A 24,111-nucleotide genomic window follows, 5' to 3' on the forward strand; every position below is an offset into this window, starting at 1 on the left:
ATTATCATCAAAGTGCCTTTGGCCTCCCTGGCAGTCAGGAGTTCAAATCTATCAAAAAAATAAGAAGGTTGTGTAAGTTTATTTGTTCAATTTCCTACATCTAACCATTACTAGAAGGGTACTCGCACAATGTAGCGAGATACATCTTGATTTTAATATTTCATTTTATTCTTTATCTCAGTCAATGTTATATGATTTTGAAAAAGCGATAATGTTTTTATTTTTGAGTAAAATATAAATTTAAAGATATCATAAAAAATTGACAAAAATATATTGATACTAGTATCAAATTTAACTATTTAAAATTTCTAATTTTTGTGTATTTTTTTTAATTTAATTTAGGTTCAATAACAAAGTAATTTATATTTTGTTTTTATTTTGTTAGAACTCGATAATCATCCTAATTATATTTTAAATTTTTTATATTTTAAAATAAGATGTTTATCCTCTATTCGATTATGTTTAYCCACAGTTAGTTATACGAATTCAAACATAAAGCTTTAATAAGTTGTATTTATACATAATTTACTTGTAATCTTGAATTTTAAGTAATATGCATCAATATACAGTACTTTATACATAAAAAAATAGTTTTTAAAAGTTTTTGTCAAATATTTTATAACATTCTAACATTGTATAGATATACTTCCAAAAAAATTGATATATAAAATTATTAATAAACATCATCATTTAGTAAGTATTTGTTCCATAGTTGGTGACGACTTCTCGTAGACTATGTATGATGAGCATGTTGACATATTCCAAGTCCACCCAAAACGTGCACCACAAGAAAATTCTCTAACTTTGATATATTTCCTCCTCCTCCTCCTCCTCCTCCTCCTGCAATATTTCTCAAACTCGAGCGAGAAAATGGGCCACAATCAAAAGGAAGACCCAAACCCGCAATCCGAATGGTTGATCGCCATCGAAGAAGAGCTCACGAAAGCACGACTAGACAACGAAGCGTTTTTTGCCCGAAAACCATGCATTTACAAAGTCCCGAGATATCTACGTGAAGCCGATTGGAAATCTTACACCCCGAGTGTGGTTTCAATCGGGCCTTACCACCACCAAAACCGCCATCTTCTCCCCATGGACCGCCACAAGTGGCGGGCTTTTCACCGGACCCTTGATCGTCATAAACACGACTACAAGGTCTATCTTGATTCCATCAAAGAACTTGAAGCAAAAGCACGTGGTTCCTACGAGGGCGAGATTAATCTCGACAGCAATGAGTTCGTGCAGATGATGGTTCTTGATGGTTGCTTCATCCTCGAGCTATTTCGAGGAATAAAATATGGGTTTGAAAAGCTCGGCTATGCAAAAGGGGATCCGGTGTTCTCGATTTGTGGCTCGTTGGATTCGATTCGAAGAGATATGGTGAAGCTCGAGAACCAGATTCCTATGTTCATACTTGATAAACTCTTCGCCCTACAGAGTGTCGAGGGTCACGAATTGGGCACGTTGGCGAGCATGGCAATCATGTTCTTCTCACCGTTGATCCCAACCGATGAGCCGTTGCCCGAAAGTAGGGAGGTTAGCCAGTTAGGTCCTTACCCACTTCACTGCCTCGATCTTTTCCGAGAGAATCTCGTCAGCAAAGCGTTAATCTTACCTAAAAGAACGAAAAAGTTATGGAAACGAAAGTCGAGTCGGAATGTTGTGGGCAAACCTACAACACAGGTAACGTATTCCGTATCACAACTTAGAGAAAGCGGCATACGGTTTAGAAAACGTGAAACCGACCAGTTTTGGGACATAAAGTACAAGAATTCCGTTCTCGAGATACCTCGGATCCTGATCCACGACGGTACCAAACCCGTTTTCCGTAACCTCGTGGCATTCGAAGAGTGTCATCCTGAATGCAGCAACGATATCACGGCTTACTTGGTTTTCATGAACAACTTGATCGACTCGGCCGAAGATGTCGGGCTCCTACATTACGAAGGGATCATCGAGCACTGGCTCGGGAACGATGATGATGTGGCCGCTCTCTTCAACGGGCTATGTCAAGAGATCGTCGCGGATCTTAACAACAGTTATCTTTCCGGTTTGACCGATAAGATTAATAAGTGTCGTAATGATCGGTGGAGTACTTGGAAAGCAGACTTTCGGCATAAATACTTCCGGAGTCCGTGGGCTTTCATCTCGGTGATTGCAGCCATCTTGTTGTTGCTCATCACGATCGTTCAAGCGTTTTATGACGTTTTTTCCTATTACAAATCAACTTAGAGTCCAAGTCATGTAGATACAAATATAACACACCCTTTTAGACCCCTCCTTTTAAGCCGAAAAAATCCGATCCATCCTTTAATTGGGCCGGGCCGGGCCGGGCCTTAACCGGTCATTGTCCAGAAAATCGAGATCAAATCTGGATTGGCCGTCTCAATTGGTCTTTCTGGCTTTTTTAAACAACCAATTATTTTAATAAGTGTTTCAAGGTTTTGTTTAATTGTAAATTAATTAATCGTAAGAGACGCAAATTCGATAACTTGTAAAGTTGTATGCTAAATAATCGTAGATTAGTAGTACAAGTTATTAACGACTTCGTCTTTCTGTGTTCTTGATTGAATTTGACTTCGTCTATTAACGATATCTTCTTTTTGGTAAATAGTCTTTCTTTTTTTTTCTTGGACACAACTGCCACTCACCCACCAGCGGCACCATTATGCCGCTAACGTCGTCATCGCCGTTGCACCCCACCACCACCGATTAACGTTACCATTATAGTTTATGATATTGTAATAAAAGGGTATTTTAGTCATTTATTATTGTTTCTTTTTAATTTCGAAGATACAAACATTGCTGGTTTCAATTATTTTGAGAGAGTTTATTCATATTAATGCCAACCAAATACGTGGTCAATTCACAAGTCGAATTCTTTTGATGCATTTCAATCTCACCAAATTCTTTTGGGTATTTGACGGAATGATTTTGAAGGATTTGTAGAAACGAGCCTAGAATTTTTTTCAAATGGTGATACAATTTGACTGTAGGAAACAAATAAATGGATATTTTTCATAAAACCATCATTAGTCTGTTGGTTATTTCATTATTTTTCATGTGAGGTTTATGTTCAAGTCTTTTATTACAATTCTTTCCAGAAACATAATAAACCTGAAATTAAAATATACAAACTAAGAAAAAGGACACTAACGGTAATAAAATGAGTTAAAAAAAACAACTTTCATTAACGAATTTTCCAAGGAAATATATCGGTAATAAAATGAGTTAAAAAACTCGGCATATCAAAACAAGAAATATGACAAGATGAGAAACAAGATGCCTTTGCAAGAGCGTCAGCAAACCCAATAGTTTTAAGGGTGTCACAGTTCTTAATCAGTAACTTTATTTAAATAAACAATATAAACGATTTCTCTTGTAATTGGCATTAGAACCCACATATCTATCACTTGACACACTCGAACGTTATTTTAACTACCAGTTTGATTAAAACTGATAAACGTAGATGACGAAGATTGAGATTGTTTATCATTTCCTTTGATAGTTGAAGAGTATACATAGAAAACATGAAAGAGAAAAGGCAATAACCATCATGTAATGCCATAAATTATAAGTATTCTTGCCCTCATCATACAATTCAAATGCAATTTTCTTGCTCAATTCCTTTCGACTCTAATGCTACTATGATATTGTAAAGTCATTAGGACACGAGTTTGGTTTATGGGTTGTTTGTTTACTTTTTAATAGTTTCATTAAGAGACAACAACTGAATCATTAAGAGATGAATCTTGTTTGACAAAAAAAAAAGTTTGTCTGAATGATTTTGTATTATGGGCCCCCCTTAACCATTCAGTACCCTAATTTCATTGTAAACAATTACCAAACAATTATTTTTCAKTTTGCACTATATCATGAGAGCTTCTTAATCATTCTGCACCAAACCATTCAGCAACTGTCAAACAGCCTCTAAGAGGCTTAGAATACGTTTAATAGTTGGTCAATACGACCAATTTTCTACTTTTTATCACCCGCAAATCATACTTCTTTTATGACCTTTTCCTTCTAGGTTTTAATCAAAAAAACAAGCGAACACAATCACAATCTAATTCTCGCATTTTGCGTATATATCGAGCACGTACTCGTGCTACAAGAGTTGCCATTTTCATTGAATAGCTCCGTTATCATATGTGTTCTCTGAAATCAAGTCCTCTTCCAACAAGACCTCACCAGCTGAGATTTTACCTAATCTTCAAGAATCAAGAATCCACACATCAAGTGTTCTATATGACCAATTCTTGAATTAGGATACCAACAAGGGCAATATGGGTATAACTATTAACCGATTCTTGAGGTAGGATGCCAACATGGGTAACATGTGTATGCTTATTAACCAATTCTTGAGGTAGGACAACAAGGGCAATATGGGTATTACTTGTTAACCAATTCTTGAGGTAGGATACCAATATGGGTTTGCTTATTAACCAATTCTTGAGGTAAGGATACCAACAAGGGCAATATGGGCATATTATCATGGTAGAGGGGCAATATGGGTATTCTAGCTTAATTAAAGAAGGGCCATACCGAATCATTAATTAAAAGATAAACAAACATAACTGATATTACATTACATCAACTATGTCGATACCAGGTTTTATCTTCTTCAACTGATATTAACCCTTACATCACGTTATAAACATATTTGTGGGCCCCACAAATGACCCTATCCTTCGTCTTTGCATTCAAAATCTCCCAACTTAAAAAATTTAAAATCCATAGATTGATTGTTTCCTACTTGTTATTTTAGAATCTCTCATCTTTTGTCGAATGCTCTAATCATTTCTTTAACCAATATTGGCATCCACTTGTTTTGTCAATCATGGTCAAGGCTCTTCTAATCACCCAATAAATGCACAAACTACTTTTTCTTAACCATCCAAAGTTGTCACAAGATACCAGCAGCCCAACCACCACTGACCAAGAACACTTCTAGAATCATAAATAGAGTTATCATTCTTTTTTATTAACCTGAATATCCAACCCGCTATACGAACTGACTAATTTCATGGATGCCACCTGCTTTGCAGATAGTCCGGAGTCACCGTATTTGAACATCCGTGGCCACAAGAGGATTTTTATTCCTCCTTGGATTTGAATCTGGGACCTCCTGATACTTTTGACCTTTGGAGCCAAGTTCAAACCAATCAGACACCACCGTTAAATTATCATTTTATATGGTAATAGAGACAAAAATGACCTCACAAGAGTTGATACAGGTCTAGAAAAATTCCAAGTAGATAGGAGGGAGGACACTCTTTCCATGCCATGCCCATCCAACAGCTGCAACAAAAGAATCTTTATCAAAATAATCATGCTAAATATAGCCGGTTGCATTGTTTTCATCGACCCCAACTAACCTTTGCCATCGACGTTCACAATCTAGTAGGAAAAGGAATAGAAACGGTAAGGGTGTATTTGGCACAAAGGACAGAACGGGACAAGACAATACAAAGTTTGTCTCACATTTAACGTGACATTAGATGCAACAAAATTGCATATTTTAACATGGCTAGGCTAAATGCACCCTATTGTACTAATTTTCTCCTCAGACACATCAACAATAACACTTTTTACGTTTCCAATACAAGATTTGACCGAATTTTGACACAAAAGGGTTCATATAGCAATACCCACTTAATAGTTGATACATTATACACCAACACAAATAAAACAAAAATCAAGAAGGTGAGACAAGATCGACAAACTAGTAGACTACCCATATCAAATTAAAACTTTAAAACCTTCCAGAATTCTTTCACTCTTGTCATGTCCAGCCAGTCCAGTCTCGTGCATATACCAAATGCACCCTTAAGTTACTATTAGAAGTGTCAATGTAAAAGTATAAACTAGAAGCTAGGAGTCTATAAATCCTACAACAAGGCAAAACTAATGCCTAAGTAATGGTCTTACCAAGGATGATTCATGATATGGAACCACAATGACCTCAAATTTCATCTTGTAGACAAGTTTCTTTCACACTTGCATAAAGATTGGCAACCTAACAAGCCATGGGGTTTGATTCACATGAAGCATGCACCTTGAACTAGGACAAACAATTACAATTCATAAAAGCCATAAAAACAGTTCCCGGATCCGATAACCACCACCGAAGCAAGAACATTTATAAAAAGTTGATTACTTTGGGTCAAAAGCTTTCCATTTAACATTCAAGAAACAAGAACATAACAAGATCAAAAAAGGAACTAAACCGACAGGGAAACATGCAAAATAAGATAGATGTATCATGTATGTATGTAAGAAAATGAAATACAAAGTCAACATATATTCATAACTCATTACAAGTTTTGGGCACAATGCCAAGAGAAATTTGTGAAAGAAACCAAGAGAAATTTGAAAAAAGAGTAACATATTGAAGAGACAAGACACCAAGATGAACCACCGAATACGGCTATCATTTTGGTGGATGACTTTGTCATTTGGAAGTGCAAGAAAACCAAAACAAAGTTCAAGCACCAAATAAATTGCAGTGTGATTGAATAAAAATCAGAATTAACATGAAAAAAGGCAAGTGTTGATCAATGCAAGTGTTGTTTAGAAAGTAAGGTTACAGTTCATGAGGTGCCATTGGAACTGCTATTACCATTTGACCACCTTCTGAGAGTGCAAGTGACAAGACCCCTACCTCCAAAAAGCCCAAATCTTGACTTGAAAACGGAAGCTCGACTACTAGAGCTACTAGCCAGATGGTCAGGTTGAGCCACAGCCGCATGGCTCATCATCGGCGGAAACCCAACTGGATCCTCTGGTGCACCACTGTCACTAGCACTTGCATCCACGGTTTCGGTTTCGACTGCACACGCATCCAAATTGACCACCAACGATCCCCTTCTAGCTCTAAGCCAATCCCCAACTTCAAATGTCACATTTCTACACTTCTTCACCTTAATCTTTACCAAATTAGGGCAACCCCAAGCAAAAGCTTCGATCCCTTCATCGGATACTGGACACCCCTTGATACAAAGCTTCTTTAACGCAACACATTTTGATGCAATACAAGAAATCTCACCATCAGCTATCGTCTCACTTCCGCAAAGGGCTAATCTTTCCAATTTCTGACAATTTATAGCAATGGCTTCCAAACTAATCGAGCTAGGATTAACCCCAATTAGAACCAATTCTTGAAGGTTGGCACTATGTTTTGCAATGGCAATCAAAGCCTCGTTTCCTATCCTATTTGTCTTCCAACCATCAATATGAAGCTTCCGTAAAAACTTACAGTGGCCAGCAATGGCGATAACCCCAGTATTAGTGCATTCTGGAGTCTTCACAATATGCAAAATTTCCAAATTTGAACAATTGGATAGCGCCGAGAGACCGATATCACTCACCTGAAGCCTCTCTAGATGGACTTCAGATAAACAATTATCCGAAGTGGCAACCGTTTCCAACAACCTGTCCCAATCGCCTAAGCAACGGAGCAATTTCAAGGTTTTCAGTTTCTTAGCACCGCTGATTAACGGCCCGAAGAACTGGCCGTTGTAGAGCTCCTTGAGACATACGGATTTGAGAGACATAGCAGCGGCGCCGGGACCAATCGGCTCCGCCGCTCCGCCGTCGTTGATGCCGCGTAAGCGCTTCACCGAGAGTTCCTCGAGAGAAGAACAGTTATCGAGGAGCGCGTTCATTCCTTTGGCACCAAACATACAAGATCCACAAGAGAATTTCTTCAACTCCTTGCAGTTCTTCGCTAACGCCGCCATACCTATATCGGAAATTTCACGGCAACCACGGAGCTTGAGGCGCGTGAGGTTCCGGCACCGGAGAGATATAAGGATCAATCCGTTGTCGTCTATACTAACGGATCTGCGGTCACATCGGAGAGAGAGTTTTGTGACGGAGTCAAACCTAGAAAAAATCGAAGGGATGACAGGTTGGAGTTCCGATTGGGCGTTGAGAGCGAGTCGGTGGCGGCTTTGGCCTTCGACAAGCAGCCATCTCCGAGACACAAGAGAACATCGCTTCCGGTCGCCTGCACCAAGGAATTGGAAAACTACGGCCAAACAATCATCGGGAATTTCAGATGTATAGTCGATATAAGAACTGTTATCTTCAGAAAACTCAATAGAAACCTCCTCCTTGGAGTTCCTGAAAGCGAGAGCCTCCGATCCGGCTGAGGAGGAAGATGATGAGAGAACAACAGACCGGTGGAGGTGGTGGGTTGAACCCGGCGGCGACGGCGAGAGGGAGGAGGAGGATTGTCCCATGGAGGTGGAAGGAGTCCGGTTAATAATAATTATTATTTTATTTTATTTAATATTATCAATTTCCGTTTTGGTTTATGAGGTTAATATAAATATATATATGCATTTTGAAAAAGAGGGAGTTCGTGGAAAACGGGTTGGAAGACGACCCGTCAAACGGGTTTGAATGAATACGGCGTCGTTCGACATCGGATTGGGGATGGGAAGGTGAGTCCCATATGTTATGCTTTTCAAAGACTCCAATGATTCATTTGGACCATGTGGAATGGTGCTCCCGTGCCAAAGTAGGTCATAATAAAATAATTATATCATTTTTTTTATTTTTTTAATTAATCTATATTTATATTATAAAATATTTGATAAAAATTCTTATAAACTATTTTTTATGGGTAAAGTATTGTTTATTGATGCATATTACTTAAAATTTAATATTATAAGTAAATTATGTGTGAATACAACTTATTAAAGTTTTATGTTTGAATTAATCTAAGTAACTGCAGATAAACATAATCAAATACAAGATAAACATCTCATTTTAAATATAAAAAATCTAAAATATAATTAAGATAATTATTGAGCTCTAACAAAATACTTAATCATTATATTTATAAAAAATTATATTATTAAATCAAAAATAAAAAATAATACAAAGAAATACATAAAAAAGGAGAAATTTTATCAATTTTTTTTTCATTTTTTATGATATTTTCGTATTTATATTTTTTCCAAAACTTAAAAACATTATTGTTTTCTCAAAACCATATAAAACCGTATTATAACATCGACTGAGACAAAAAAAACGAAAACATTAAAATCAGTATGTATCTCGTTGCATTGTACGAGTATCCTTCTGGTAATAAAAATGGAAACCAATTTTGTTATGTCGTGTACTCATGTGATAATTGATGTGAATCTATTGTTGTAATTAAAATGATATGTTTGCTTTACTTGATACATCACGAATAGTCGGGATAAGTCAGTTGGTAGAGTAGATAACTGAAAATCCTCATGTCATCAGTTCAAATTTGGCTCCTGATACATGATTAATTTGTATGAATCTCTATTTTACCAATTAATTGATATGAATACATATTCATTAAGAATCTAAATAATACTAGATATTATCCATCTCCGTCTTTAGAAATATACCTCATCTATTTTATGAAATTTGAATAAGAAAATTCCAAGTGAAACGACATGTCAGTAGATTTTTGTATCAGATACAACGAGATTTTAATTTAATCTTGAAGATGATGGTGCCGGATTTTATCTGATGATACACGGGTTTTTAATATTTTTGTCGATTTTTCCCATTTGAATGAAGGACGGATTTTAATAAGGGGTTTGAGATATGGATGGATATGGTGGGGACGGAGCAACATTTATAAAGCTATAATAAGTTGTACTTAAGAAGTATTAATATGTGCTTTTAAATGTTATGGGATATGCATTAATCAAGAGCGATTGACGCATAATAATGTGTTTACAAGACGTTAGTCAAACACTCTATAATACGGGTTCTTTTTAGAGCAATCAAGAAAATTTATTAAACCAGTTATAATAAGAACGAGAAACCGAGAGAGCTAGTTTTTTGTAAGAAAAGAAACCAACAAACAGAACAAAACAAACAAAAGAAACGCAGACCAAGTCATGTTGAAAACTAAACCCCCTGCACCACTCACCCACAAAAAAGAAAAGCTGTTGACCCGCTTGCAGATCCAGTAGCTGGAAAGTTTTTGAAGGAAAAAGAAAGAAAACGATCGACAGCCTCGAATGCCGTCATTCGAGAAAACCCGTTTGTCAATTCCAAATTAAATACAAAGTTCTCCACAAGTCCGTCTTCGAAAGGTAACGTCTTGATTTGAATTTAATAATTGTCACGAAAATGTTTGAACCTTGTAAAAGGCTATATTACCTAGTTAAATAGGAAAATGACGTATAAAAGATACTTAAATTTAATTTGTGAAATATATCAAATTGAAAAATGGCTTTAAAAACAATAAATAACTTACAAATTAACATGTTTTAAGTAAGATGTTGTTTGTTTACCTCTTAATAGTTCCATTAAGATGTAACATTTGAATCGTTAAGAAGTGAATCTTATTTGGCAAAAAAAATCTGCAACTTAATGGTTCTAAAACCCTATGGAATGATTTTGTATCATGGACATCCCTTAACCATTAAACGCCCTAATTTCATTGTACCACATCATGAGAACCTCTTAATCATTCTGCACAAAACCATTCAGCAATTGTCAAACAGTCCCTAAAGTTTAATTTTAGTCTCTAACATTTGTAATTTTTAACAAATATGGTCACTAAACTTCAAAAACTAAGATTTAGTCTATTACATTTGTCAATTTCCAATGGTTTTTATCTCTCTGTCTAAAGGTTGTTAACTTTTTATGTTAAGTCCAATTAAATGAGGAGTATTTTATTTCTTTCCTACTATTTTCTTATTTTATATTAAAATTAGAAAAAGTATTATATATATAATTTTAATATAAAACTAAAAATGACTAAAAAAATCCTTCATTTAACGGAAAAAACTAACGCTCTTAAATAGACAGACCAAAACCCTTGAGAATTGAAAAACGTAAATAACCAAATCCGAATTTTTTTAAGTTCAAAGACGATATTCGTTGAAAATTTCAAATACGAAGGACCAAAATGGAACTTTACTATTTATCTATACTATATTATAAAGCATTTGACAAAAACTCTTAAAAACTATTTTTTATGCGTAAAGTACTGTTTAATAATGCATATTACTTAAAACTCAAGATTGCAAGTAGATTGTGCGTAAGTACAACTTATTAAAGTTTCATATATGAATTCGTATAACTAACTGCAGATAAACATAATCGAATACAAAATAAACATCTCATTTTAAATATAAAAAATCTAAAAATATACTTAAAATAATTATTGAGTTCTAACAGAATACTTAATTATTATCTTTATAACATATTATATTATTAAACCAAAAATAAATTATTTCGTTATTAAATTTAAATTAAATTATAGTAAAAAATAAAAGAAATTACATAAAAACTTTAAAATAGTTGATTTGATATTAACATTGATATATTTTTTTCAAAATTTTATGATATCTTTAAATTTATATTTTATTCAAAAATAATATCATTATTGTTTTCTTAAAAACACATAAAATCGTATTATAACATCGACATAGACAAATAATAAAATATAACATTAAAATCGAGATGTGTTTCACTGCATTGCACGAGTACTATTCTAATAATAATAAATATATTTGTTTAATTAAATACATAAAGAATTTGTTTGCCGTCCTTATAGTTTGCATCACATGAGTTGTGTGTAATGTAAGTGGTAAGGAGTATCGATATTTGACTTTTGAACAATTAAGACGACGTCGTGATCGTTGACCAGCCTACCAAGAAGAAGTCATTTGAACTTTCAATTTTGATGATATGTTGACTGCCATTCCTTTACATAAAATTCGCCTTCATTTTTATTATAATTCTATAAAAAAAACTGCACGTCATCGACTCATTGGTCGTCAGTATTATCAGTTATTTACAAAACAGACATCTTCGTTTATTTTTTATTTAAGGATTGTTTGGTTCAAGTAAGGGAACGAGAATGAAAACGACTGATGTATTTTCATTCCCCCAGTTTTGGGGTTGTTTAGTTTGTTTTTCATTAAAGGGTTGTTTACGTGCGGCTTAATTAGGCTTATTGGTCTATCTGGCTTATTTGCACAGCTCATTCGGGTTGTTTACTTACGGCTTATTCGCACATAACATGGCTTAATCACACAGATATAAATGATGTGTTGTCCCCATTCAGCCACAAAAATGACACCCCTACCCCTTATTTAAAGCACCGCCTCCTTCCCATATGAGATACCTCATCATCGGCCTCTTTATGATTTTTTTTGTTTTGATGTTCAAATAATTAATATTGGGGGTAAATCGGTTATTTATGTTATTCAAACTGTTGATTCAGATAAAAAAGTAAACAATCCAGACAGACAAATTTATCCATACAAGACTTAATAAAAAATTTGATAAACCCCTAAACCTTGTATGGATAAAGTTGTTTATGTGAACTAATTTGTCTGGATAGACCGGAAATTTTTTTGTTTGGCAAGATTTTTTTTTTCATATATAAAAGGAACATGTTTTTTTAATTGGAAGATACATGTTTTGAAAAAACTCGACTGTCTGCATAAAGCTCCACCCTAGAAGTTTACTGAATAAATCATATTTTGCATCACTAAGTCACTACCAAACAATCATATATAGTTGACTGAACAAGTCGTCAGTCTCAGTAAGTTGCTAGCAAACATGACCTTAATCTCGCATGAAAATTTGGGATTATGGGAAAATGGGCCCATTGTATTACAATTTCTTTTATATTTAGTCACAGTAATGACTGTTTAATACCTCTGATTAAACACTCCTTAGTTTAGATGGTTAAAAATAACAGATTCTTTTCTATTTAACGAATGAAATATAATACGAGAACTAGTTTCAAAGTTTTAAATTACTTTGGGTACACATCATTTGGAATGGTATATATAATACAAAGTCTCTTTCCCATTTAAACGCATATTTAAACTATTTTTCATAGTTGAATTTGCATCTTATTTATATCTTTTTGTATCTATTGACTTTTCGAAAGACCTTCGTTCAGGAAATAAATTGATCCATATAAGCAATTTCACTTTTCCACGGAAAAGTTTCCATGCAAGCATGGAATTAATTGTCTAGGGTCTCATGAATTGTCGTTGGTATTAATTTCATACTCATACGTTATTCTATTACCATTTTGGTCTGATTGTGGTAGGGGGGTTTTAAGCACCGACAGACATATGATAAGAGGAACCACAAAGCAAGTACATAGCATGGTCTAATATCGTCTTTTCCAAGTAATAAAGTGGCATAGAATACTGAATATCGTCTACGAGGATCGTAGTAAAAGCTTACAAAAAGTAGAACAAAAGAAATGATTTTGGATGGCGATTTTGAAGACTTTGGTTAGTTTGATTTAATGGTTTATAACATAATAAATAAGGTAGCATGAGTGTAAGACTTGTAATGAGATATAAACACAAATTCTAGCAGACTATGGTGTAGAAATGTTACAGCATGCAGTCAACCATAACGAATTCCACCATCTATTTTGAGGATATTCCTTCCGGACTTCCACCACCGCACTGATATTATAGCTTTCAAACTATATTTCTATGTGGTATGAGGACCAATGATGGTGTCATCAAAATATGGATAAACAAATATATTTGTTAAAAATCACTTTCTCGAGCCGATTCCCATATCATTCAAGTTGGTGTGTGTTTTAAGTAGTTTATCTATGAATCTACCGCACTTTAACACTTTAACAAGTGACCAACCCGTCGAAAGTTAATTAGTTTGAAAAATATAAATGACAAATCTCTTTGTCAACAACTCTCTTAAATCTATTTCTTATATCATTCAAATTAACGTTCATTCAATGGTTTATCTCTAAGACTATGACACTTTAACACTTTCAAAGTGATCAACTCGTTAAGAAATGTCATTGGTTTTTATAAAACTTAAATGAAATAGTGGAACATTGTTATTGCAAAACAACGTCCACTTTTCTTTGGTTTAACATCTCACATTTTGTCTCACACTCAAGCTAATGGAACTAGCTACTCATTATAAAAAATAAATAACAATAAATGTAAATGACTGAAAGTAAACGACTGAATGTAAATAGCAAAAAGTAAATTGCAAGAAAAGTAAAGGAAGTAAAAACATAATGCAATGTTGTAGCAACAAAATGTAGAGTGCAAGAATATAAAAATAAGTACTTGAATAAACTTGCATCAAAGTACTAAGTCAGATGTAATCTGATTCGAATGAATTACAAAAGTTATAAGAGACTCTATTTATACTAGGATAGAGGAGGAAAAAGACAAAAATCTACGAAAGTACGTAAAGTTAAACAAAAAATACAAAATAAACTTTAAAGTAATTCTCCTATGTACAACCAGGTACAACTCTCTAAAATCTTCCCAAAAAGTAGCCAAATCTTATCCCCTAGTCACAAAAGCTAGAATCTTAATGGTTGAATCCAAAAGTTGTGCAAAAAGTCATATCCAATTAACGCACACCAACATAATGTTGCAGCATACAACAACCTGTACACAAGTTTATGTTAGCCATATTCCTTTGGTGCTAAGAACAGGTAAATCACTTAACTTAACTCCTTAAAACAACAAACGGAAAACAACATAATAGAAAGACTTAAGGTTGGGCTGAAAGGCAAATAAACTACTTAAAAGTAAAGAAATAGATGTTTTATGTCTTGAATAATCAATGCATCTTAAATTGTTAGACCAGGTATTTGGTCATTTGCTTTGAATCTTTTTGACTAAATCACTTAACTTATGCTAACATGGTATCTTATTTTAATAACGTTGGCCAAAGAACACAACGACACTCTCAATAGTCGTTCGAAATCCAATCAATCTCTTAGCCTTCAGAATAATAGATCCGGTTTCATGGACCTTCTTTGACCATCAGCTATCCCATTACAAAACCAGTAAGTAAGAGTAAACTTCTTGTTTTGGAGAATATTTGCCAATTACTCATGTATGTTGCAATTCGAAGTCCCGATTTCTTTAGGATTACGATTCAACAACACACGCATTGTTTCAGTTCATAGTAAACACGACTCGAGAGTCTGTTCTTTCTTATAACTGTATTCAAACACATATTTTACAATCTAATAAGTTTAAAGATGTATTGAAATCAAAAGCATTTTTTTCCTTGCAATGCATTCAATGAATATGCTCCATGCAAGCTATCTCTTTATTCTTGCTTAAAGGAATGAATTTGAATGGATTTTGGACATGGAACACAAATGAACCTTTGATGGGCTTTTTTTGGGCCATTTTAGTTATTGGGCCATGGTAACCTTATGGCCCATTTGATACAATGCCTTGGATAGAATCTAGTTCCATTTATGCTTAAAATTCATGATTGTACAAACAAAGTGTTACATTGTTAAATTTGTCAATAACTTATCATTAATTTACAACCTTATATCATTAGTTTTAAATTTTTAGGATGAATTGCATCAAAATAAGCAAATTTTGCTTCCATTCCCAATTTAGGGAATTGGTTTAAAAAACTTATTGATGATCAGATTGGTGTTCTCTGATCGGGCTCCTCCATGGCTGGATTTGTCTTTTGACATCCAGCTTTAATCATTCCAATAGTTAGCTCATCGTTCAAAAGGTTTTTTTTGGGCAATTGCCATATTGGTGTTGCAACCCAATATCCATCTTAGAAGGTCGATCTTAATGTAAAAAACGTTCTTGTCCTAGATCGTCTGTTTTTTGGGTGGTTCTCTTGATCGTTTGTGGTGGTCGTGTTTACTTTTTGTCTCTCTTTTTCGATTGTTGTTGTTTTTGGGGTTGGTGTCCCTGTTCTTTTTGGGGGCTCTATTTGCATTTTGTATAAAGTTTAGGTGGGCTTGTATTCGTTTTATAGGTGTTTTTTTGATAATATTGGCGGGTTTTTTTAAAAAAAAAGTTGGTTTGGATTACCTGCTAGAACTGTCATGTCCGGCCACTAGAAAAGCGGGTTTGGATTGTCATTCTCAAAAAATGGGCGAGCATGAACTAACTTGTTAAAATTAATAAACGGACATGGGCAATGGAAAAAAAATATTTGGGCAGGCTCGCCAGACCCATTAATATTTTCATAATAATAAACTTTTATAATTAAACTTCATGATAATAACATTCTTTATAAAATATTAATTTTGAAAATATAATTACTTCAATTGATGAATTCCTTATTATCTTATTTAGTCATTTTCTTCATTGATACTTGATATTTAGTGAAACAATTTATTTGTAAAGTATGTATATTGTTATGTATTTACGTCAAATTTTAAGTTGGAAAAATTGTTATGTATTTTGAATTATTTGACACAACTTATGATTTTATATAAGTTTATTTTTATAAAAATATAACAAGATTTTTAAGTCTGTTAGCCCATGGGCAAGTCCAACATGTTCATGGGGGGATATGGATAAGTTTCTAAGCCCGTAAAAACGGGCTTAGTTTTACCATATTAAAACCGTTGGACAAAAAAACAGATAAAGCCCGACCCAGATCCAATTCAAACATGTAAATGATCTACTCTAATGTATTTGTATAGTCCACCTCCAAACCATACACTAAGATATATTATGTGTTTGTCATTTAGTTTTCTTTCAAAGAATTGTCAACTTCACTATCAGTTTTTAGCACATACAAAATATTATCTATACTATATTTATAAATCATTTGTTAAAAATTTTTAAAAACTATTTTTTATGCATGAATTATTGTTTATTAATACATATTACTTAAAATTTAATATTACAAATAAATTGTGCGTAAGCATAACTTATAAAAGATCTATGTTTAAATTCGTGTAACTAACTACAGATAAACATAATTAACGAATTTAAACATAATTAAATAGAGGATAAACATCTCATTTTAAATATAAAAAATCTAAAATATAATTAGGATAATTGTTGAGTTTTAATAAAATACCTAATTATTATCTTTATAAAAAAAATTATATTATTAAACTTAAATTAAATTATAATAAGAAAATGAATTAATCTAACTACACACACACAAAATCTAAATAGTTAGTTTGGTATTAATATCAATATATTTTTTAAATTTTTTTATAATATTTTCATATTTATATTTTATTCAAAAATAAAAAATTATCGCTTTCTCAAAACCACATAAATCGTATTATAATATCGACAAAGATAAAAAAAATAAAACATTAAAATCGAGATGTATCTCGCTACACTGTGTGAGTATTTTTTTAGTATTAATAATAGTAGTTATATTTTATCAATAATAACTCGGATATTAATATAATTTTTATTAAGTTATTATTTTTTTAAGTTCGTCCCAAACTGATCATTAATTTTAATTTAATTAATAAAAACCAAAAAATATATATCTAATTAATTGAGTTATTTTTTTTCGAATTATAAGACATTTATCAATTAAAAAGAAATTTAAAATCATAAATAGCTAGAAGAATAGAAACATAGTAATTGTTAATTAAAATAATTTTACCATAAATAAATTTAATGTGTAGTAACAGTAAAAAGCATATAAAAGGGAACAGAAGGCTAGAAAGCGTACGGCGCGCATAAAGAGAGAAGAATGCAGGCAAACACACAGGGACCGGGCTTCTCACGGCGTTCTGTTTTCGATACACACTGCACCCACATTCACATATACAATATACACAAACAATATATATATATATATATATATAGAGAGAGAGAGAAAGATATTTGGGATCATGTGAGAGTAAGGGTTTTTCGTGAGATCCGTAAGATCAATTATCAACCTTTAGATTAGATCTATAATTTGATAATCTGAACATTTATAAACGTCACTTTAGACCATTAGATCATTAGCTTATAAAGTTGATCAATGAACATAAATTGATCTTACGGGTCTCACTAAAAACTCTTGGTCTCACGTGAACCCAACCATATATATATATATATATATATATAACCAAATACGAGAATGGTAACCAAATACGAGAACATGAAAACAGTTAAATCATATGTAAAATTACATGTGGTTTTATACTAACGGACACGCAAGGGTGTGCAGACGAGGTGGTCCACTACAGAATGTCACGATCAAAATCACGTGAATCACATGTGATTTTAGTGTATAATCACAAAGGAATTGACTAACTTTTATTCTTTTGTTTGGTTACTCTTATCGTATAAACCATACATATATGCATATATATATATATATATATATATATATATATGCTAATGAATCAAGCTGTTAATAGTTTATCGAGCTCAAGTTCATCTCGATCAAAAAAAAAAAAACAAAGCTTGTTTAATTTAACAAGCCGAATTTCATAACATTAATATTCGACTCGGCTTGTCTAATATTTCGATTATTTCGAGCATAGACTTTTGAAGATTTTTACTTCGAACATTGAAAAATGTTCAACATGATCTCAAGCATTATTTTGAGTTATTGAGCCCTAGTCGAGCTTGAATCTTAGATCATTTTCTAAGTCGAGCTCTCAAACAATCTGCGACTCGATTTGACTCGTTAGCACCGATTACGTCTGTGGTATAAAACCATTCATAAAAAACAAAACCGCTTCTATAATTGTTTCTTTTGAAGTACGGGAATCTTATTTTAATCGTTTTGTACTCTTCCACCAAATTAGGGTTTCTTGGATAAACGAATTATATCATGCAACTGATTTTATTTTACTTTTTTAACGGATTTCAACTTTAATAATCAACATCATACTATAATAATCGACCAACAACCTTTATGGAATATATGATAACATAGTACACTACGAATAATATTTGGTTTGTCGTAATCTGTATTTGTTTCCCCCTTAATATATATTATTATCGACTTAGAACCTGATCTGTATATTCCCTATTTGCATTAAAAAGGGTGTATAATAGGCTATAATCAGATAATCCAAATAAACAATCCAAACGTCTATAAAAAAAAGTAAATTCTTTGGTTTCTATCAAACAACATGAATGCAGCAGATATTCTCTTTCTTAGGGGTTGTTTGACAGTTGCTGAATGGTTTGGTGCAGAATAATTAAGTGATCAGAATGATTAAGAAGCTCTCATGATATAGTGCAAGATGAAATATAATTGTTTGGTAATTGCTTACAATGAAATTAAGGCACTGAATGGTTAAGGAATGCCCATGATTCAAAATTATTCAGAAAGTTTTAGAACCAATAAGAGTCAAACTTTTTTTTTTTGCGAAACAAGATTCATCTCTTAACGATTTAGAAACTGCATCTTAATAGAACTATTAAGAGGTAAACAAACAACCCCTTAAAGTACAGGTGCAACGACAACTTCAGAATTATTGCAAAATATAGTTCGATACTTAAACTTGCTCCCGACCTTCGAAATCTCATGATCGTCTAATCTTGAAATAGATGTATAATCTTTATAATAAAAAACAGTCAACCAAATGTCTTGTGAGATCATGAGTTTTAATAACATACATTTCAAATCATATAATTGTAGTAAGTGAAGCATGTTTCTATACATAGTATCATGAAAAATACATTTCATGCTTAAAAACAATGTGAAATATCTACACTGATGTGTTGTATGCACTGTGTGAATACGTACTGGATGGTAATAGATCGCCCATGTTTCAAGGGTAAAATGAACGAACCAGATACGTTGAAACATAGTTTCGATTTTCACTTGTAACTAATCTCGGTGGCTCGAGTATTTGGCGTCCCAAGTATAACATAACCCGACATCCCAAGTATATACTAACAAACAACCTTTTGCCATAATTGTTTTAAGGAAAGTTGCAAAAATAATCAAATTTAAAAATACATTGGGTGTTGTAATTATGTTTAATCCAATAAAAATACTAAAGTTAATAAAGTTTGTTACCATATATTTGAATTTGGGGCTGTTTATTTGCGGTTTAATTAGGCTTATTGGTCTATTTAGCTTATTCGCATAGCTCATTTGAGTTGTTTACTTACGGCTTATTCGCACAGAACATGGCTTAATCGCACAAATAGAATTGGTGTGTTATCCCTATTTAGCCAAAAAAATGACACCTCTACTCCTTATTTAAAGCACCGCCTCCTTCCCATATGAGACACCCCATCTTCGGCCTCTTTATGATTTTTTTTGTTTTGATGTTCAAATAATTAATATTAGGGGGTAAATCGGTCATTTATGTTGTTCAGACTGTTGGTTCAGATAAAAAAAGTAAACAACAACACTCATTTATTCAAACAGACAAATTTATCCATACAAGACTTAATAAAAAATTTGGTAAATGTCTTCTTTATCATAAATAAAATGAATACAATCAATTGTGTATTTATTGCTTGTTTTATTTACATTTTTGACTTACACTTTATATGTTTTCTGCAAATGCCCCTTATAGTTTTTCAAAAAGCACCCCCTAGAATCAACTTAGCTCACTTTAGTCCCTTCGGAAACGATGTTTGATTATCGTAAGATAAGAACCGGTGGATTAATACTCGCATGAATGTTTACTAGATATTATCAATTAAAAGAAAAAGGGAAAAAGAAAAAACCATTTTCTTTAATTATCATGCAATATTATGAGATTTCTAATAAAAGAACATGTTAAACGATGTTATAAATGATGATATTGTATCACACAATGAAACAGAACAATAACTGATAAAATAATAATAAGATTCAGTAAATATTACAACATATTTACTTCATATATGTTACAACTCAAAACAAGACACGTTAGCTGATTGAACTATCTGCTAAACATTCACAGATGTAATAGCGAATTAACGTCGTTTGGTTTGCAGCTAAACTATTGAATTGTTTTTGAAATGCAACAACCAAAATGTGTATAGCAGTTGTATTTATATGTATCACCGGTTAAGCTGCTTTTTATGAATAAAAAAAAATCACAAAATCTATTGCTTCACGTTCCCAGTAAGATGTTAAAGCCAAAATGTATGTTTTTGAACTTCTTGCAGCCAACGACTTTTCAACCAATGAGTAGACGTGTTGATTATCATTATACTGACTGAATAACATCCCGGACTTGTTTTTATTATGCATATATAACAGTAACATAGTAACGTATATGGCAATACTGGATATTCCTAAAAATATATCTACAAGAGGATTGGTTAAGATTAACTAAAGTGCTTAATCTACTGTAGTAGTTTAAAAACTACCATATGATTAGGTAATATAACACAAACAGAAGGAAATATGCGACAAACCATATGTATCTATCTTATTACTGATCAGGTCTTAAATATACAATATAACATCTCTTATATATAACAGTAACTAAATATCTAACAATATAAATGTACAACTAAGGGGCCGTTTACCAAATGCTTACCCGAATAAGCGCTTACCAAATCACATTACATTATCGGATGAATATGGTAAGAATCAAATATCTTACCCGGTAAGAGCAAGACAATGACCAAGAGTCTTACCCGGTAAGTGAGGGCAACGACTCTTACCACGGTAAGTGCTAATTGGGTAAATTGTTGCATACGATGTCGTTTTGATGGACTAAAAACTTACCCGGTAAGTAAATGATAGTGTTAATTTTTGCCAGTAAGCACTTACCGGGTAAGTGTTTGGTAAACGACCCCTAACTCACTCACTTAGTTAAACATAGCACCATAAAAACCATGGTTAAAAGCATAAGTTTCTATCGGAATTTTTTTTGAACAAGAAATATTTTATTACCAAGAAAACCAAGAGAACAATGAGAGTGAAGTGACCGTGTTTTTTTGTAAGACATAAAACCCTGACCAACAACACACCAAAAACAAGAACAACAAAAACAAACAACCTAGAAACCAGTCAAAACCCCGAAAAAACCATCAAACAACAAAGAAAAAAAAAGCAAAATCACGACGTAGGAGAAAAACATTACAAAGATGGCCGTAAGTACAAGAAGTAAAACTCAAGCGCTTCTCGAAACAACATGCTAGAAACGAAACCGAACCATAGCAAGCTAAAATAATCCAACTACGCCACCATCATTTCCAACACAAACAAAACATAAACACAACCTTAAACAACAGATTCGAAAAATACCAAAATCCAGTACAAGGACATCGAAATCTTAAAAGGCTCCACCACACCAACCAACCCATGATCACCCACATTTTTTTTAACTAATCAAAGACTGAGAAATACAAAAGTAACCGCACTTCACACCAGAAGCTGAAAAACCCTTTTCGCTTGTAAACATAATATAATATGTAAATTTTTTGAGTACATAAATTAGAGAATTCAGGGGGTGTTTGAGATTGCTTATTTGAAATAACTTATGCTTTTCTATAAAATCACTTATCAACTTATTATAAGTCAGAAGACTCTAACTTATTGTTTGACACCGGTATAAGTTGTTTATCCAAACACTCAAAAGTGTTTATTACCGGTGCCACACCGGAATAAGTCAATAAACTATTTTTATAAGCAATCCCAAACACCCCTTAATCAAAATAAAAAATGCAATATATATATATATATATATATATATATATATATAGCCTAATCAAATGAGAACTAATTAGTTTGTGATAACCGTGAGGTCCAATCTTAACCACAAATCAATAGATAAATTAGGAAATTTATAATTTTGTTAATTTTGAATTAAAATTTTAATACAAGGACATTTTAGGTATTTTAAAACTCTCCTCTCCTCTCTTCTCTCTCTCTATGTCCTCTGGCCACCGTTCTCCGGTGATACCACAATGGTATCACAATGTATCTTATATGTGTTTGGGTATCACACTGAGGTCATTTGTGTGGTCGATCGGAGATGTAACACAGTGGTATTACAATGCATCTTATATGTGCTTGGGTAGCACACTGTGTTTTTTGTTTAAAAGAATCAATATTTTTAGGTATCACAATGGTATCACCGGAGGACGGTGGCCGGAGGACGAGAGATGGAGAGAGAAGAGAGGAGAGAGGAGAAAAAAAATATCTAAAATGTCCTTGCATTAAAATTTTAATTCAAAATTATCAAAATTATAAATTTTCTAATTTATCTATTGATTTGTGGTTAAGATTGAATCTCACGGTTACCATAAATTAGTCAGTTCTCCCTTAAATAAGCTTATATATATACACTAGAAGCGTACTCGCGCAATGCAGCGAGATACATCGTGTTTTTAATATTTCATTTTATTTTTTATCTCAGTCGATGTTATAATATGGCTTTATGTGATTTTGAGAAAACGATGATGTTTTTATTTTTGAATCAAATATATTTTTGACGATATCATAAAAATTTGACAAAAAATATATCGATATTAGTATCAAATTAACTATTTGAAATTCCTCATTTTTTTGTGCAATTTTTTAATCCAATTTTTTTATAATTTAATTTATGTATAATAACGAAGTAATTTTGTGTGTCCACAATCACTGATCAATCTTCATATTAAGCTCACATCAATGGCAGATTCATGGATAAACATTCAAGAACACTTTATGAATATTGAGAGAGAAAGTCAATCCTCTCAATTCAGTCAAACCTCTCAATTATGAATCTGAATATTACAATTAGGCTCCTCTTTCCACTAATTACAAAGATTACCACCCTATTTATATGGTCAACATATTAATACAAAGTCAAAGTCAAACTAGTCTAAGAAAGTCAAACACGCTGACTTTACAATTAGAGACTAAAATTAATCTTTCAAGGCGAATACAATTAATACTGATTTTTCAGTCCTAACATTCTCCCCCTTTGTATTCAGACTTGAAAGAAAATTCTGCACGTTGAGTCCTGTTTGAACTTTGAAACAATATGCACAAAATGTCATCTTCAAATGAAATCTTCAGCTTGTAATCTTCAAACGATCTACTGTTGAGAAAGATCTTCTAGCACTCCCACTCGAATGTAGAATCACGGTGATCTTCTCTTTTGACAATGTATAACAAATATGATCTTCAGAAATACTATACAAGATTTGATCTTCAAAGAATCTTCAKAAAACACTTCTTCAGTAAACTATTGTGAAAATGATCTTCACATTCAATATCCCTCAGTCGTTGAAGCACACAAATAATCATTCTTTAAACATCTTCAGTCGCACTTCTTCTTTTGAGTCTTTTGCCACTTCTGAAAGTTACTCCCCCTTGATATTTGCATCAAATCCCCTTTAACAATGTTCGGAAATGAATATTTCATTCATATTACATATACTCCCCCTTATGATGAAATGAGGATCATTCCATCATACAAAAGATGAATGAAATTTTCCG

General features: G+C 32.8%; 2 protein-coding genes across 2 annotated transcripts; one reads left to right on the forward strand and one right to left on the reverse strand.

The window, feature by feature from the left end:
• The first annotated feature begins 869 nt into the window (after positions 1-869).
• LOC112515912 (UPF0481 protein At3g47200-like) lies at positions 870-2,489 on the forward strand. Its single transcript, XM_025122883.1, has one exon. The coding sequence runs from the start codon at positions 871-873 to the stop codon at positions 2,230-2,232; it is 1,362 nt and encodes a 453-aa protein (XP_024978651.1). The 5' UTR covers position 870; the 3' UTR covers positions 2,233-2,489.
• Positions 2,490-6,163: 3,674 nt separating this feature from the next.
• Positions 6,164-8,260, reverse strand: LOC112515072 (F-box protein At1g47056-like). Its single transcript, XM_025121713.1, has one exon. The coding sequence runs from the start codon at positions 8,244-8,246 to the stop codon at positions 6,594-6,596; it is 1,653 nt and encodes a 550-aa protein (XP_024977481.1). The 5' UTR covers positions 8,247-8,260; the 3' UTR covers positions 6,164-6,593.
• Between the last annotated feature and the right edge of the window lie 15,851 nt (positions 8,261-24,111).

This window comes from Cynara cardunculus (genome assembly GCF_001531365.2).
Source record: "Cynara cardunculus var. scolymus isolate 2C chromosome LG 7, CcrdV1, whole genome shotgun sequence".
Classification (NCBI taxonomy): Eukaryota; Viridiplantae; Streptophyta; class Magnoliopsida; order Asterales; family Asteraceae; genus Cynara; species Cynara cardunculus.

Bases quoted from the DNA above. Each gene is read 5' to 3' on its own strand.
- LOC112515072 (XM_025121713.1), bottom strand. From the start codon at position 8,246: ATGGGACAATCCTCCTCCTCCCTCTCGCCGTCGCCGCCGGGTTCAACC.
- LOC112515912 (XM_025122883.1), top strand. From the start codon at position 871: ATGGGCCACAATCAAAAGGAAGACCCAAACCCGCAATCCGAATGGTTG.